The 20,196-nt window shown below is 33.2% G+C and overlaps 1 protein-coding gene across 3 annotated transcripts in view; it reads left to right on the forward strand.

The window, feature by feature from the left end:
• Nucleotides 1-20,196, forward strand: part of LOC126781207 (long-chain-fatty-acid--CoA ligase 4) — a 53,679-nt gene that overhangs the window by 18,243 nt on the left and 15,240 nt on the right. For 2 of the 3 annotated variants that reach the window (XM_050506072.1, XM_050506071.1), the window contains exon 2: nucleotides 10,005-10,044. In XM_050506072.1, coding sequence (XP_050362029.1) covers nucleotides 10,022-10,044 — 23 coding nt within the window. In that variant the 5' untranslated portion in view covers nucleotides 10,005-10,021. Of the gene's footprint in view, nucleotides 1-10,004; nucleotides 10,045-12,761; nucleotides 12,862-20,196 lie in introns of those variants that run through there. The other variant, XM_050506073.1, reaches the window with a different exon arrangement.

Here is a 20,196-nt window from a genome sequence, read left to right on the forward strand (position 1 = left end):
GTCAATGTCAATGGGCGGTGGTTACCAGATGCCACTCACGATTTGTCCATTCGTCTACCTATATTTATATTAAAAAAAAAAATATTCTAAACTGTTACATGTTGTAAATCGTTGTTAACAGTCACGAGTTAAATGTATTTAACAGAGAACTAGGGACAAAATAAAGATTACGTAAAATAAATTATAACAACGGAACTAGAACATGATTTTGGAACTGGGCCAATGGGTGAGCTACTGCGAAATGCGAGCGATATTACATCTAACGCAAAAGTAAAAAAAATATATAAAAAAAAATCTTAATACGACAGTTTTGTCAAGGCTCAAGTCGTGTACGCGATACTCTGTAAGAACATACACTACTGTACTTCGCATCTCACTCGTGAAATGCTGAAAACCAACTTGCGGTGATACCCTACTTTGATATATCCTTTAAACATAGCAATAGCTGATTAACAAAAGTAGTTGAAATCAAATAGCGGTGCATATTTCTTATGAATAAGTACTATGCCCCGAAAGTAAGTTATTGCCTAAGTCTAAGTATAGACTGCAAACTTTATTGTCAGTGTAAAAGGTCGTATGTAGAATATTGTATACTTTTATTTCAGAGCCATATAATATTTGTTCCTTTGTATGGTAACTAAAACATTCACTTTGTTCCTAAAATTGATAATGCATTTATAAATGAATAATATTATAACAAGAATTTTAGTTGTCGACCTTTGCATTAGCAGTAAGGCATTACGCAAAGCTATTATATTCAAAAGAATAAACAGCATGTTTCAGTAACACAATACAAAGAAGTCCGAACGACTGTTTTATCAATAGCGTACTACCGTTGACATTCGCTACGGGTCCAAAGTCCGTGTTTTCATTTCAAGATCAATTCCTCTGTGTGAAGTCATCCGGCGGTCCCGTGCGCCCGCGCAGCGACAATTGCCCATTTGGACTTCATACCGCATTGTTTGTCTCTTGGTCTGTACTTATCTAATTTGATGATACGTTTTTGTAAATCACTAGATTATCTTCAATTATAAGCTAAGTACATATATAGTAGGTACTTCTTTACCTTTACCGTATATAAGTGTTGATATAAATTTAATTGCTACGTAAACTCAATTAGGTTAATATTGTGTTCTCGCTTGCAAACGTTATGACAAATGTTTTAATTATAATGTAAAAGAAAACTTTAAAGTAAAATTCCATGTCCAAAGTTCACGGTAATGTAGTCGCAAACATTTGCGTCTGCGTCTTATATTTAACACTATTTACCTTTATATACTAATGCGACACTGTAATACGTCTAAATGGTATTGTGCTGTCGGTGTAAATTATAATGACGATACAAAATACACGTTATATTTCGCTTTCGTATCGCGATAATTACACTTGATAAAATTTTACGTAAGACATTTTAAAACTTTTAAATGACATTTTTATTTTGGTTGGGTTTTGTGTAAGCCTGCCTGGGTAGGTCACTCATCAGATATTCTACCGCTAAACAGAAATTCTCAACTGCACGCACAAGGGATGACATCTTAGTTGATGACACTTTGGCCCATTTATGATGTAAGGGATGCTTAATACTTCATACAGTGCCGATGTACATGATGGTTACCATTTACCATCAGGCGCCCCATTTGCCCGTCCGCCTACCTATTTTATAACAAAAAAAATTACATTAGGTATGTACAGAACAGTAAATTTGGTATGTACAGTCTATAAATAAAGATAATTTTCTCTCTTAATAATAATGATGTTCATATTAAGTGGATTACTGTCCTAGTATCGTGTTTCTAGTCTAGATTTAATTTTCTCAAGATCTTTTCTCAAAACATCAACGAAGCAGGCACCTCGTTTTTCACCTCAAATTAGTGTCTATTTGGACAAACAGATGGCAATCTGTGTAGTTTGGTTTCAAATATTTCCTATGATAATGGAACTTGATATAAATATTAACGTGGCAATGAGAAGTGTCGCTTCTGTAATGATATTAACATTTGCGACCTCGCTTACTGATGTACTAATTGTGTTTAATTATACTCGATTTCAGTATTCTTCTTAATTATTTGATAAATTCAAAACGAAGTGTCCAATGTGGAAATTTTGATATAATTCATTAATAGAAAACCGACTTCAAAGAGAAAATTTTTGATGATACTAAAATAATCTTTATATTTAAATGTAATTCAAGCGATTAATTAAGGTCTGTTGATTCATTTACTTGAAAAACAAGCGAGAGGGAACATCCGAAATTTTAGCCTGCGAAAATATTGTATTACAAATGTTTTGATAGCTTTTACATGTTCAACGAGTTGTATTGTAAAGGAGTAATGGAGTATATATGTAATATATATTTCATTTAATCTTCTTTTATGAGGTATTCGTTAATCAAAATATTATTTATTGCATAAACTGTGTATATGTGTAAATACATCTTTAATACTGTCGTTTTGTGTGTAAAATACAATACAGTTGTTTTAAAAAAGATATTGATTTATAACAAACAATATTGTACATTTCTTTTTGTTTTAATGTAACCTCTGCTATGGCAAATTTAATTATCTTAAGACTTCGTGCAAGTCCGTCCGGGTAGGTACGACCCACCATCAAATATTTTACACCCGAACAGCAATACTTACTATTATCGTGTTTCGGATTGAAGGGTGAACGAGTCAGTGTAACTACACATCGCGCAAGGGACATAACATCTTAGTTCTCAAGATTGGTGGTGCATTACCCATGTAAGGGATTGTTAATATTTTTAACAATGCCGATGTCTATGGGTGGTGGTGACCATTTACCATTACCATATATATTATAATAAAAAATATAGGTACAGAAAGCTAAGTCTCTATATAAAGATAAATTTCTTTCTTAATAATGCTGCTCATATGATTGATTACTGTCCTAGTATCATGTTTCAAGTCTAGATTAATTTTCTCGAACGATAATATTTCCCTTTGTATATAAAGAATTGAAGATACGTCATTCCCATTTACGACAACAATGTCTGGTGTCAATCACCAAGTAATTAGTTTATTTTTGTTTTATTATATTTATGCACGAAAATAATATCCTTTTTTTGTTTATCTTACCTTAAGTTATATCAAAAACATCTGTAATCAATAATCATTTATACTTATTTATATTCTATAAACTATATTAGAAGGTAATTAATTTAAATATATAACAACCTCAACTGAATTTTGCTTTGTGTGAAATTTATACATGAACATTAAATGAATTCAACGCTTTATTAAAATTAATGAACCGAAAATATATACGTTCAGTTTAATATTAAAACGAGTTTGAAGTCTGTTGTATAAATATACATTCATTTCATAACCATTTGTACAAACAAACGCATTTGCGTTTGTTTGTACAAATGTACATTTTTTCCTACAAGCAATTTTGCATTGCCATATTACATACATATTCTAATAATAATAATAAATTTATTTATTATCTCCCACAGACAATAATGTTTATTTTTTTTTTATAATATTTATAAATACAGTTATATGTGGGAGACAGGAGCCCAAACTAGGTTGCCCTGTGCTAAGGGTCTCCTGGCTCCCCCTCTTGAGTAAGGAACTATTTATTTGTTTAATTTTATAGAAATCGGAAGAAACACTAAAGCTTTTACAATATATTATCTAGTAATAAGTTATACTTATGCTAATAGAAATAAAGAGATAATGTATGCTTGTGAGTATGTGCGTGTGAGCGCATGTGTATGGGTGTGTGTTTGTGTGTCTTGTATGTATATTTATATATGGTGTGTAGATTACTTTTTTTACTACAATTGCTTGTTTATTATTAATGTATTAAATTAATAATTTTTCTGTCTCTTCATAGTCCAGGTTTAAAAGCCAGACAATTAATTTCCACTTACATGCGAATTTTAGTAAATTTGAAATATAGAGTAATTTATTTAATTTATTGTAAAGTCTGGCTGCTTTAAAATCAAAGAATTTTTGGGCAAATAAAGTTTTGACCATTACAGATTTACATACTTCATAAGATCTTCTAGAGTCAGCTATATCAACCAGTGAGGCCTTAATCCTGGAGTGTTTTTTTAAAATGATGTTCAAAATGTAAAATTTTCTGATTGCTAGAACATTTGCTTCCTTATATAGGTCTACAGTAGGAAATATGCGTGGCTTAGAGAGAGCTACTTTAAGTATCATTCTTTGAGCTTTTTCAACTTCAATTATGTGCGTTTTGTTAGAACCACCCCATCCAGTTATACACTATACTATTAAAGATTGACATAATGATATATAAACAGTCCTGATGAGGGTACAGTACTTGGATTCAAAGTGAGGGTATTATAAGCCAACCAGTGATTAACCGTATTAAACCCTTCTTGTGCAAATTCAAATACTTCATTCCATGTTTTACCGTGAAATGTAAGTGTGGTATCATCTGCATATGATATTATTTTACAATTTCTTAGCTTTAGGTTACAAAGTTCATTTATATAGCAAAGAAATAGAGTTGGGCCTAAAATGCTACCTTGCGGAATTCCATAAGTGACAGATCTCTCATTGCTGATAACGTCACCTATTTTAACCTGCTGGGAGCGATATTATATATGTATATGCAATACATATTACAGAAAGCACGTAAAGCCATTGGTCCTGCGCCTGAACTCTTTCCGGTCGTGTCGGATTGCCGTCCCATCGGATTATGTGAGTTAGGGAATAGAGAGTGCACCTGTGTTTGCGCACACACTTGTGCACTATAATATCTCCTGCGTAGTTGGCTAATCACTCTTGATAATGGCCGCCGTGGCCGAAATCGGTCTGGAGGACATTATTACATATTACAAGACATAGTCAATTATATACAATTAACAGATTTCATGTACTATATATTCTTTCTTATATTCATTAAGTAATCTTAGTTATTATTATTTTTTTACTTCATATTAAAATGTATTATTTATTATTATTGACAAGATAACTTTTTTCAAGTTTTAACTTCAAGCAGAGAGGTTCTTTATGATTTACCTTATTGTATTCACCTTTAACCTTTGTCCTCCGACACAACGGTATGTGATATCGAATGACGTACAGCGAACGTGACTCTGCACCCCAAACTGATACCTACAGGTCAACATTTTCCTGATATTACGAACCGTTACTACGTAAAAACCATTCGTTTCTGCTGTGTCATTCAGAACAATTTACCTGATATGACTAATTAATCCAAGTTTCATATAAAGATTTGCAAAAACATAACATCTATATACATAGCTACGAAATAGGGAATGAATATTGAAAAAGTTTTCGGATAACATTACTTTTATAAATCTCTAATGACATCGTGACAAAAGTAGTTTTTTTTTAAGTATCTCGCTTGTTATTTCATGGCATAGAGGAAGTGACCCAGTTTGAATAACTGCGAGCTCATAACAGGGTTAGGTGGGAAGGAAGTCTGAAGAGCGGATGTTACTTAGACTGAGGTTACAAATGATAAAATACTAAGTTATACTATAGAGTTTTTAACTTTAATTGTATTCTCTTTGTGTATACGTGACTTCAGTATCATATCGTCACTAAATTTTTTATATTCATAACTCATTCAACGAGCTTAATACCTACGTTAAACATATTAATGAAATATTAAATGCGAAAGTAATTGTTTTGACTGTTTATCTTCACATCTGGGTATCTGTTACGTTTCAAACTCTGAAACGATTTTGATAAAATTAAGTATGAAGCAAGCTTGAACCCAAAAGATATGTGTATGAAAGGTTAAGGACTTTAATGACGAGTGACAGAACGAAATGGAAGAAGAATACACGTTGTGCCGACCCCACGTAGTCGGATAAGTACAGGAACATGAATATTAGAGAATAGAACATAAACGGAATTGAACGAACACATTTCATATCGTTTAAATATAACAAATACGTATCCTAAGCCTTATTAAAACAAACGTTTTAAAAAAATTCAAAAGACGGGTTTTCTTATCTGTCAATAATGACAACTTCTATTAGCAATGGGAATACCAAAATACTTTACCCATAGGTAACTGTGTCGCCATCCGCGTTCTGTGAAAACGTAACACGTGCGGGACTCGGATAGTATTGATTCAGATCTGAATATTGCTTAACATCAGGTGGCCAATATGCTCGTCCGCCTTCCTATTCTATAAAAAAAAAGTCCTAATTCCGTAGGTTTATAGGTAGGAGGGACCACCTTTGGTATATTGTCACCATCACCGATGGACATTGGCACTGTAAGAAATAATAACTATTCCTTACACAATGTTCCTCTAAGAACAGGCGTTGATGTCCCTTGTCCCGTTAATTACGCGATACGATTTCGCGAATTAGGATAGTACAGCACGGTTACTTGCTGTAAATGCATCACTGCTGCGCGAAACAGGCTCTCTCTATCCTTGAGCAGATAGCTTAGTTTGGAGCTTATTGTAGCCACAGAGGTGCTTACTCTTGAACTCGCAATCTTTTTTTTTTTTATAGAATAGGAAGGCGGACGAGCATATGGGCCACCTGATGTTAAGTCGTCACCAACGCCCTGAGACATTGGCATTGTAAGAAATGTCAACCATCGCTTACATATCCAATGCGCCACCAACCTTGGGAACTAAGATTTTATGTCCCTTGTGCCTGTAATTACACTGGCTCACTCACCCTTCAAACTGGAACACAACAATATCAAGTACTGCTGTTTTGCGGTAGAATATCTGATGAGTGGTGAAATGGTGGTGGGCTTCGTACAAACTCGTATGGGTAGGCCATACGAGTTTGTACGAAGCCCTACCACCAGTTAATTCTTAAGACGATTAAGCTTCACGTGCTTTAACCGAACCAGATCGTGTGTAAAAATAAAACAGCTAGAATATTAATTTTTATATCTGGAAAGTTATAGAATTTTCTGAAGATAGTGTTTAAAGTTATTTTCATCAATTTGGCTTCTTGCGAAAAAATCCGATGACAATAACCCGATCCGCCGTTCGTGTACGAGTCTTGTTGATCGTCCCCGTGGTTGTGTAAACAACCGAAAAATAATCGACAAATAACTGTGTATTTTTATAGTATCTCGAAAACTCGTAGACAACATTGGCTCTCAATTTCGTCTAAGTTTTTTCTAATTATACTATTTCTCTCGATACTTTCATTTAAAAACTAGCGTAAGGGTCTATATAAAACGTTTGTATTGAAGGACGAACTTACAAAGAAAAAATCTTGTTTATTTTTTGGGTCAGGGTTTTCGCTGGCGTACGCATCCACCTTACCAAAGTTTTATAGTAGAATGGTTTAGTAACACATCGAGGACAAACACTATTTTTATATATTAAAAATAAGAAAATATATTCCATAGCACGAATGGTTTTCTGTAACAGTTTTCAATTTTTACAGACAAATGTAAAGTTTATAAGAGTTTATCTTCCATCTCTGTATGTAATTTATTCAGGTCACACACACTCGATCTGTGTTATCAATTTCACAACACTTTTCGATGATAACATGTCTCTTGGTATTTCTATTATTGATTGGATACATTCATCGTTAAATCAGTAACCGACTTAAAAAAAGGTAGACATTTTCAATTCAGCTGTATAATATACTTTACTAGCATGTTAATTGCAGCTTTGCTCATGTCATTGCTAAAAACAAATTTGTAAGCTCATTCTTCAATAATGAAAATTTTCATACAAACTTTCATCCAAAAAATATAAAGAAATTTTCAAAAATTCTTTCTTAGTGCTGACCTACTGTGTAAAAGAAACCCGTATGCAAATATTTATGGTGCTAGCCCCAACAGTTTGGGCTCTGCGTTTATATGTCAGCTAGTAATTATTTTAGATATACATATAATTCATTTACTTTGTTATATTTCGCGGTACTACAAACTTTCCAAGCGTTACATATTACGTTGCACTCAAATTAGACCTTGAAACATGTGTAGTTTACTCGGACATGTGTAGTACTCACTTAGTGCGGCTTGTACGACTCGTTGCTATAATTAGCGCGGGGGCGCGTCCGGGCGTGGAAAGCGTCTTCTAGCGCATCAATGCCATCGACCTGGCCGGTTACGATTAATATGCCAAACGCGACCATCATCGATGTATAGACATTGTTACAATACGTTTATGTAGTAAGTGTAGCGATGTTCTAACGGTAATAAATGTTACGTAATTTGTATTATGTGTACACACCCACTGCTTTGAAGATTTTTTAAATAGCAGTTAATCTAATTATAGTTTTCATAAAAACCGTATCCGTTATTTCATTTTGAGAATTTGCACAATCTCGAATTAGAAAATACTAGTGTGGGTATTTATGTATATTATACTCGGTAATGTTTTAAGCCCCCGTATTGTTTTAACTTATTATAGGACGCTTCAGTGGACTATTTTGTTAACTAAAAAAGTAATCGTAGCGCTGTAAGTTTTATAAATATTAATATATACTTATTGTCACAGTAACGTGGAGCGATCATAAAACTGCAATCAAATACATTAGCGCGAATAAGATAACGAAGCGACTAGAAATCTATTCGAAACAATGTACAAGAGTTTGTAAAGAGAGAATCGTATTAGTACGAACAAGCGATTATTCGTCTCACTCGGGTTAACCGACTCATGGTTGTAGTCCATTGTATGTCTTTTTTATTTATTTAAATAGTTACACCAACCTATCACTAAACACTTAAAATTAACAACTAAAACAGATATTACATATTGCAGATAATAATATATAAATAAAATTAAAAACAAAATCTTAGCGAACGTTACAACAAAGGTAATTAAATTGTAAATAATTAAAAATATTATACTTATATATGATATCCTTTTTGTCCGATTTTTTTTAATTGGCTTGCGAGATACCCAAACAACTTCAAATCTTGTTTATTTTAGACTACCGCTATCGAATAGTACAAGTACAAGTAACAGCCTGTGAACGTCCCACTGCTGGGCTAAGGCCTCTTCTCCCTTTTTGAGGAGAAGGTTTTGGAGCTTATTCCACCACGCTGCTCCAATGCGGGTTGGTGGAATACACATGTTTTTTTTTTTTTTTTTATAGAATAGGAAGGCGGACGAGCATATGGGTCACCTGATGGTAAGTGGTCACCAAACGCCCTTAGACATTGGCATTGTAAGAAATGTTAACCATTGCTTACATCACCAATGCGCCACCAACCTTGGGAACTAAGATGTTATGTCCCTTGTGCCTGTAATTACACTGGCTCACTCACCCTTCAAACCGGAACACAACAATATTAAGTATTGCTGTTTTGCGGTAGAATATCTGATGAGTGGGTGGTACCTACCCAGACGAGCTTGCACAAAGCCCTACCACCAGTATGTGGTTGAATTTCAGTGAAATAAGCAAATAAATAAGCCGAGATGGCCCAGTGGTAAGAGCGCGTGTATCTATCGAATAGTCATCTAATTATTATATATCAATAATTTAAATAGGTATTATGTACGTTAAAATGGCAGATTTTGTAGGTAACGGCGAAGTTTCGCTAGTGTCAATATAAATATGATAGTTTCGAAAATCACTTTCTCCGCGGCACATGATCTACAGTGTCAGACATTTCACGATCATGTTTTGCGGAGGATTTTGAATATTGTTGTTTTGTTGTTGTTTGAGCTTGACATGAGCTTAGGTTACGTTGACGATACTTAGTCATAAACATTATATAACTAAACACGGTATCTAGATCAGATGGCGATTCTCGATTTCTTGTGTAAAAAAAGTCAAAATGTATACTATAAATGATAAGCGAAGTTTGTAATAGCTTCGACAATAATTGTCGAATGCACTTAATCTAGAACCAAAGGATTTCAAAGCGTTTCTTCGCGCAGAAATGGATAAAATTAAACAAATTCTTAGTTATAATTAAACTTGGAATGAAACTTTATTCATAATTAACTTTGATATAAACACTACAGCTGCTTTATTCGTGAAATTTTCGCCAAAAGGATTGCAAGTTATTAACTTTTTTGTATTTTTTTTACAGGTCGAAAGCGCACAGAAATGTTTATAGACGAGAATGAGACGTGAGTATTTTTTTTTTTAATAATTTATATTATCACTGTCATGTTATCTCGTATTATGAAATAGTTATTATTAACTCAATCGAAATTGATACCAATTGAATTGCTTAATAGTAGACATGTGCTTACTAACGAAAAGCATTACACGATAACGTTATCGTCTGCGTGATAATGTTTTTAATTGAATGCTAAGTGAGTGATTTACTCATATGTCGAATGTATGTACCTACATCTGGCCCTTTAAACTGTAAGGACGATAATTAAAATAGATTTAGCCAACCGGTAAGGTAATGATTATAAAAATAATTAGTTTGTATATGTTTTAATATCAAAACTATTAATATATTGAATAAGTAGTTTTCGCCCGCTTGTTAGGCGGTTTAAGTTTGGTATATTTTTTGTGACATAACAATTACAGGCACAAAGGATATAACGTCTTAGTTCTCAAGGTTGATGGCGCATTGGCGATGTAAGCGATTGTTAACATTTCTAACAATCTCAATGTCTTAAGGCGTTGGTGACCACTTACCATCAGGTGGTCCATTTGCTTGTCCACCTAACTATTATATAAAAAAACCGTGACAACAAGTTTGCAGAATGTCATGACGATCGATAGAGTAGTTAAGTTAAGCATAACAAATAAACAAACTCACATTCGCATTTGGAACATTATTTAGGATGAACTATGTTACGTATTGATTCCATATCTAACCACGCTGGCAGCAAAACTAAGCAACTAAGTTGAGTGAATTTTCAATAAATAACGTTATAAATACAATCCAATGAAATTGTTCCAGTTTAAAATTCAAACGATGCTTATTTTAATTGCTTACAATATTAATTATATATTGATAAATATTAAATATAACTAATATAAATGTTTGTCTTGTAGCTCATAATAAAGAAGTTTGTTTGTTTGCTGTTCAATAATAAAAAACTATTTAATCAGATATCTTAGACATATTGAAATATTATTGCCTTCTAATAATTTAGTTTAGGGGGCCAATACTCGATAAAGTACACGTAATAAATATTATTATTCGTTAATTTTAATATCCTTAAAGTTCTATCCTATCCTTAAAGTCACTCACTCAAAATAAATCCAGATTACAAAAAAATGGTGTTTACTAAACATATCACGTACTGTACAAAATATTTTTTTTTGAAAAGAGTAATTGCAAAATGGCGGCTGTGCAAAGTTTTTGCGATGACGTCTCCGCGTTTCTAAGGTCCACGGCTGAACAAACAGCGCCAGTAATTTTTAATTATTATAAACATTTTTTTTTCGATTATATATAATAGCCCAAAAAATCCTATTTTTTCGACCTCTAGAGTGGCCTGAAGCAACTGGATTATGGCTCGTCCGCGCTACTTTAGTATTCAGTCAAATATCATGTCAAATATATCTGAACAAGAATGATATTGCACTGCGAATATTTTACAGCCAATCAATACCCATTTTATACTACACGGCTATACTAAATTATTATTTCTACTTATCAGAAGTGAGAAGGGTATATCTAATTGCTTGAGACGTCTCTGTATATATGGCTACGGATTTGCTAGCCAAATCAATCTTCCCCATGAAAATAATACATATTTGTGCCAACTTTTACGGTAATCAGTCAAACGGCAACGAAGATTTAATCTCAAGCAGATATACCAACATCAATTACATATAAGTCAAATAATGAAAAATAATATTAACCATCTCTATTTGAATGATAACAATTCAATAGAAAATCCCAACTGTTTTCATATATAGGGGCTGTTGTTTCGTAACAAGTACTAACGTTTATGTGAGATGGTCATAATTGGATGTGTCCGCCCGTATCAATAACGTGAACTTCAACTTTGGCAACGAAATCTTATTCATACAAACAATTTAAAATAATTATATTAAATTCTTATTTAATTATACCGATTTGTTATGTTTCATTGTAAAGTTTTAATTAAAACGATTGTTTTTACTAGTTATTAAATATATACATTGTTATAATTTAATACAGTAGGTTTTGTTTAGAAAATGTTCCAAAGTGCTAAAACTTTTATTTAATATTCAATAAACGATTCATTTTGCTTCTGAATGTTTTAATGAAAATGTTATAGCTATGAAAACGTGCTTGTACAAAGTTCAAATTATCGACATTGTTGCAATACTAGCAATAAAATTAAACACGATTGTCATTGCGACTGTTATAGGCGCTTCGCAAACGAAGACACTTTTTGTTCCCGACACTGGACACCGTCACTGGAAACCGTAGTTGTGTTCGGTAGCGGCGATCGGACACAGTCACCGATTGCTACTCCTGGTCACTGATGACAATTCGTTGATCCTTTTACGTCAGTTTCACGATGGATTTTAATGAAGGACAGTACTTGTGCTTGTGTTGATTATACCTTTAGTTACCTACACCGAATACTTTTTGATTGACGATCGATATGTGTCAAGTCTAAACAACTGGACACAAAAAGTGTCTACGTCTGCGAAGTTATGGTTTAGTTCATATTGATTGTATGAAAATAAAATATTCAAAGGTAGTTTTTATCAGACACAAGAAACAAAAGTGTTCACGTTTGCACAGCGCCTTAAAAGCATATATTTTATGTTAGCAAACGATTATCATTTACTTGTGTCTCGTCCATTCGATGTCCGGTTCTACATTCATTATCAGATAAGCTTATCGCGAGACGATGTATAAAACATAAGTGATTATTAAATTCTCTCAGTGCTATCGCGTCCATTAAGTATCGCGCTTCTGTTATATAAGGATTAAGTGATATATATTGTGACGATATGAGCGTATTATACAGTAAAGAGTGAGTCAGTTACATATTCAAATTAATGCTATAATTAAAAAATAAATAAACGCAACTTTTAATGTATAATATATGTGTATTGTACCTTGAAAATGCATGTTGTGGCGGTCATGAAGAGACGCGCACTTTGTGTTAAGTCTGAATGTGTTTTTATTATTACATGTGTCAGTGTAGTGACTGCTGATGGTCCTTAATAAATAAATAAATAATACTATAAGGGAGTATATATAGTAAGGGACTTATGTGCGACATAATTTACCAATTTGAAAACATTTTTATAACGTTAAATATTCTACTAGGTATTTTAAAATTTATATATTAATAAGATTATCTACTGAACCTCATATCTCATACAGATTATAACAGTTTACGGTTTAGTATCTATTTGTACCAGTCGGCAAGGACTGCGGGATAGTGGAATATTTGTGATGACATGGAAAGAACTTCATCCGCTCGCCTGCAGCTTAATTCACGTTCTCCTTCACCTTCAGGCACGAGATGACTTATAAACACAATTTGAATGCGTGTAAACTCGGTGATGTTCGATCGGATCGGGTGATCGGATTTGACCGCACTGTCTTTCAAAATCCACGTTTCTATTCGCTAGGCTAATTAAATGAATGTTATAATTTAACATCAGAATTTTGTCAGTCATTTCAATTCCATACAAATATTATGGGTCAATTATAACCAAAATAAGCCTTACCTAAAAGATTTTATAGATTTATTGTATGAAAGCTCCGATCTCAATTTTTTTGACAGTATATAATCTCGTTTACAATAAATGTATTATTGTAAACAAGGTTTCGCCCGCGTGTTAAAGTTACGCTTTTTATTCTAAACCATTGAATCGACTTTGATGAAATTTGTTATGAAACAAGCTTAAACCCCAAGGAGGGTTTTCTATGTCAAACACAATAAATAATATACCCGAGCTGAATACATCTGACGTGGCTTTAAATACGACTTTAATTCATCTTTATTAGTCGACTCACTGGTACATATTAATTAAGTATCACTATCGGCCAACAAGATAATATTGTATTATTGCGATCGTTTATTTTAATTATATTCTCTGTTGTGTAATAAACGACTTTCATTATATATTTTACAGAAGGTAAATGTCTAAAGTTCGTTTTTGACTGAGTACTTTAATTGTTAAATCGCTTTTTGTATTTTGTATATTTCGTTTGTTATAAATAATTGTTATAGTTTGTATATCAAATATGGGTATTGTGTGTGCCTTTATAAACCCGCTCTTCTAATAATACAGTTAAACTAGAAACGAATTCCTTAGTTTTCCAACTTTAGCCGTTTCAATAAAAAATATTTATCCGTTCACAATCGTCGATCGATATCGAGTAATGTATCGAGAGGTTTAATAAAAATCAAGCCGTATTACATACATATATATATATATATTAATATATGTGTGTGTATGTATATATGTGATAACCTTGTTTTAAAGTTGGCTAATAAAATCAAGGCCAACATGCCAAAAACGTGAAAAAATATCCTTATATGAAGAATGTATATTATAGTTACGTTTTGTTTAAATTGCTATTATAACTACACTCATTAATAAAATCTATATAAACTTACAAGTATTAGGTTATCTAATGCAAGCTCTTTATAATTACGAAATGATTTTTAAGCCGAGTTGGATGCTGCTGATTCCGGATAATCATGTTATCGTAATATAATTGAAGTCGCAGGCTACTAAATTTTTAAACGATTATGTCAGCAGAAGTTGCTCACATCCCTTCAGCATAAAAAAAGCGCTGATGATCTTCAAACAACTGAACAGATTTTTAAGAACACTTAAGACACCTTTCAAATAAAAAAAAAACGAATTGAAAATAAGTTCATCTGTTTAAAAGCTCCGGCGCACGATTTTTGCTACGGTGGTTAAAAAGAATGATTAATATATGACTGACAATAGAAGTATTTCAATAATAAAATATGGGAATATTGATATAAAATGATAATGTTTTTTTTTTATAGAATAGGAAGGCGGACGAGCATATGGACCACCTGATGTTAAGTGGTCACCAACGCCCATAGACATTGGCATTGTAAGAAATGTCAACCATCGCTTACATAGCCAATGCGCCACCCACCTTGGGAACTAAGATTTTATGTCGCTTGTGCCTGTAATTACACTGGCTCACTCACCCTTCAAACCGGAACATAACAATATCAAGTACTGCTGTTTTGCGGTAGAATATTTGATGAGTGGGTGGTACCTACCCAGACGAGCTTGCACAAAGCTCTACCACCAATGTAAATATAGATTCGTTTTTAAGCAACATTTATTGTATGTCTTACGTACTGTCTTATGTATTCTACGTCTTTATGTTGTTTTCTACACTTGAGTTGCGCAGCCGTGGAGACCGCTGGCACGATTCGCAGTGCAATTGATGCGCGAAATATCGCCGCGTCACGCTCCAGAGCGTACCGGGTCTCGCCAACTCTTTTACTTTCACTTTTAACTCTGATTCTGGTCCTTTCCTCGTATCGACTAAGATATCGAACTTTTCTTATTTTTTATATAACGATATTTGATAATAATCGTTTAAATCACAACGAATCAAATGCTTTTATAAGCACCGTTGAATCGTCATGTTTACGGTTCGACATATAGAACCAAAAAAACCTAACAACTCGAAAAAATGGATTAAGGGTTTTTTTTGCTTGTACGTGTTCTTCTTGCGTTTTATGTATGTGTGTGTGCATGTTTAATACCAGGCAGCATCACAATCTACGTTTCAGGATATAAAACAAATGATTGAGATTTGATAACCTCAGTAACAGCCTGTGAATGTCCCACTGCTGGGCTAAGGCCTCTTCTCCCTTTTTGAGGAGAAGGTTTTGGAGCTTATTCCACCACGCTGCTCCAATGCGGGTTGATGGAATACACATGTGGCAGAATTTTTAATTCGACACGTGCAGGTTTCCTCACAATGTTTTCCTTCACTTTAATAACCTCAAATATCCTTTTTTTTAATCTTAATATATAGTGAAGATTCGACTTATTACGTAATATTCACGCAGCTAACGCACATTATATATTTTCATTTTAAATTATGCCTAGATTCCGAGCAATATAGTAACTTTATATTAAGATACAACGGCGACGGGTATACTATCGAGAGAAGACTAAAATGGTTGACTAAAAGGTTTCATATATTAACGCATTTTACACCTGTGTTAAATAAGATATATAATATTATATGTAATGCGCTTTAGAAGCGAGTGAAACTCAACATAGCATTGAATATAATATAGGCGCTTTATTATTTTGAACACAGATCTTTTATTTTTAAATATACTTGCGGTTTATCCATCGTAATAATTGTTATTTTAATTCGATTTTTAATGATAGCAAGACACTATTAGATAAAATGTTCAATGCGGGTGGGGATTTCACTCCATGTACCATTAGCGCAATCATCGCTGGCGGTTTTCACGATAATATCCATCACATAACATACAAAGATGCAAATTTGTATTAGTAATTAAGACATTTAAATGAAAATGACATTAAATAATTTAGTTAATAATAATAACACAATTGAACCATAAAATAATAAAACATATATTACGGGAAGGAACCACGTTAAACAGAAGCCTTACTTTAAGAACAAAGACAATTATTTTTCTTATACCTATATAACCACATTGAAGATAAATCGACGCAGTTCCTAGCGATATATAAGCTAGTTTGCGGAAAAAAAACAGGTGCAAAGTCCAACATGCAAGGTGACACACAAGGCCGTTACCTCGTGAATATACGCCAATTATTGAGATACCCACGATGCCGCCCCTCGCGGCAACTGCTCCGTGACATCGGATCGCTTGCCTTGTTAAATTTGACGAACGTAACGTCAATTTAAATTTCTTTCGTTATAGAATATTAAGTATATAGTATAATAGATATAGAAGCGCTTTTTAATTCTTAAAGCGAAACACAATGTTTCGAAGAAAAAATGACCCAGACATGTAAACGTACATTTTTTCCCTACATTTCATGCCGATACAAATTCTCTTCCGATCGGATTTTTTTTACTCGTATGTTCAAAATATGTCTGTATGTATGTAGAAACGACACGAAATAGTTATATGATTCTTAAAACTGTCGTAACTTGATACTTATGGAAAAATAAATAAAAACTTAAACTATTTGTTTATTGCTATTATATATCCATTAGATAAATAATAAGAATAAAAAAATCCTAAAACAAATAACGGGATTTACTAATTCGATTTAAAAAAAAAAATTCATGTTACATAGTTCAAAATGAATGTATACTTAATTAAAGTATGTTTTCGTAAGCATTTTTGAATAATCTTTTTGCAGCGTCATCTTAAATGTTAACCTAACTAGTTCGGAAACTAATAAAAACTCGCCTATAACCGCCTATCCGTTAAGAGCGGTTAAGGCGTGAAAGCAGGAGCAGAAACAAGAGCAGACCAAACAGCAATACTTTGTTTCTAATAATTAAAGAAAATTAAGGTGTATGTTGTTGGCTCATAAGAACTGATCTCTGTTTTAATTTTTTTCTTCATTTTGTTATTATGTAATGTTGGAATATTAGTACCACTTATATTTTATTTAATACTTCCAAATTGTTTTAAATTTTTTTTATTTTATTTTGTTTCTTTTCTTTCATTATTATTTTAGATAGAGGTTTTGTGTCATTTTTGCACGTCGTTACTTATAAGTATGGCAAATTTTCCTTTAGACCTATTAGTTTGTAATCTTTTTATTTGTAATTATTACTGTATGACATGTTGGCAATCTTAAGTAAATAAATAAAACGTGGTTGTCGGGGTTTCATCTTTGTAAGAAGTGCTATATATTTCTTACAGTTCCAGTTTTAGAGAACGGTTCCTATAGAGTTATGTTTCAGTCTATAGACAATATAGACCACTCACTAGGTCATCTGTCTTCCTAAAATAACCTACAAATATACATTATCGGTTATCTATATATAAATTTTATTTGTAAACAAATGATCGCTTACAGAGTGACGGCTCTGTTTTCCTACAATCTGGCTAGTGGTAATAAAACAAGACAGCAATAGGTATTAATTCAAAAGTAATATTTACTCTGCAATGGTCCATCTATAAATTATAATAAAGTTTATTCCTATAATAAAGTATCAATTGATATTTATCTAAATTGTTTTGTTACACGCATTGATCGCAGATTTTTTATAATTGTAATCCGTTTATTTTATAATTCATATTATAAAAGTGATTGTTTTGATAATAATGATAAGTCATAAAAATTGATCGTTATACGATTTAGCATTACAATGCAATATGAATTATTCATCATTTACAAAAAAACCACGCTTACCCGATAAATAATTTATCAACGGTAATTTGTGTTTCGTTTTAAGTTTCTTTTTAAGGGCGGTTCGACGTTAGGATGTGCCAATTCTGAACTCTTTAGTGCACTGTCATATTGCTTCAGTCTCCTCCGTACTCGCCCATCTCATCTCATCATAGCTTACATCAGTACAATACAGTCCCAAACAAAAAAATGTTATTAATGAATGTGGTTCACGGCAATGATTACGTTCCGTTTCGGTGACAAGTTGTAATAACGTCATTAATCATAATATTTGTTTAGATCTCATTATTTAAATACACGCAAAATTATAACTCAATCAACAGCCAATCATTGTCCACTGCTGAACATAGGCCTCTCCCAAGGTGCGCCAAAGCTGCCTGTCCTCCGCTTTCCGCATCCAGTTGGTGCCCGTCACCTTTTTAAGGTCATCGGTCCACCTGGCTGGAGGGCGCCCTATGCTGCGCTTGCCGATTCGCGGTCTCCACATTATAACTAATGTTTATGTAATAATGTATGTGTAGGTAAACGAAATTGCTAGCATGTATTGTGAAGATTAATATGTTATTGTTTATCTGCTTAGTTCTCATTTCACAAATGATATTGTATATTAGCTTCTTACCTTCATTAAACTCGTAATGTTTGTCTTGTTAGCTTATTTACTCTGCAAACCAGATAGATTATTTAACTCTCAAAGTAAACTTTATTCTATAGTCTTATATAGTCTTTTACTGGTGGTAGGGCTTTGTGCAAGCTCGTCTGGATAGGTACCAACCACTCACCAGATATTCTACCGCAAAACAGCAGTACTTAGTATTGTTGTGTTCCGGTTTGAAGAGTGAGTGAGCCAGTGTACTTGCAGGCACAAGGGACGTAACATCTTAGTTCCCAAGGTTGGTGGCGCATTAGTGATGTAAGCGATGGGTAACATTTCTTACAATGCCAATGTCTATGGGCGTTGATGACCACTTACCATCAGGTGACCCATATGCTCGTCCGCTTTCCTACACTATAAAAAAAATCTAACGACAAGATGAGTGATAAAGACAAAGAGAAATAAACAACTTTTTAATCGAATTGACGCGATATTATTGGTATAACCCGGGCAAGACCACGGAATTTTCATGTGCTTAATTTCTTATTATAATTCATCTCGTGCTTGACGGTGAAGGAAAAACATCGTAAGGAAACCTGCATGTGTCGAATTTCACTGAAAGTCTGCCACATGTGTATTCCACCAACCCGCATTGGAGCAGCGTGGTGGAATAAGCTCCAAACCTTCTCCTCAAATAGGAAGAGGAGGCCTTAGCCCAGCAGTGCGACATTCACAGACTGTTACTGTTTGTAGAGCATGATACAGCAGTTTTTAGCAAATCGCATGGAACATGTAAATCTAAGGTTTGTTTATCTTTATCATCGATCGGAACAGTGATATAAAAGCGTTTCTGTAAACAATATTATTATTGCTTAATCTTTATATACAAGAGAATTAATTTGATATTCTTTCAGTTTATTGAAATGTGTGAGTATGAGTTTAGTGAGTGTGTGTTGGAATGTTTTTAAAATGTCAATTCGTTATAAACTTATTCTATATACATCAGCTTCAGCTGCTTGCATTTACCATTTAAGAAGTTATGTCCATGTGTGTGATACGCGTTCTATAAATAGATATACCGCCTTTTACATTAAAATGTCACGTAAGCTGTACACAATTATTATACAACTAAACATCTTGACTATAAAACATGTATTTATAATAAGAAATTTGTCGATGTATGTGTATGTATAGATAAACCTACAAACGTTTGATATTAACATTCATTATTATTTATTGACTTGGTCAAAGTGAAATCATCTCATGTCGTATATACGCTTCGACACGTATATACGACTTACCGAGGAGACCAGGACCCCCAGGATAAGTCGAGATGGCCCAGTGGTAAGAACGCGTGAATCTTAACCGATGAACGTGGGTT

Source organism: Nymphalis io, chromosome 3, assembly GCF_905147045.1.
Source record: "Nymphalis io chromosome 3, ilAglIoxx1.1, whole genome shotgun sequence".
Lineage (NCBI taxonomy): Eukaryota > Metazoa > Arthropoda > Insecta > Lepidoptera > Nymphalidae > Nymphalis > Nymphalis io.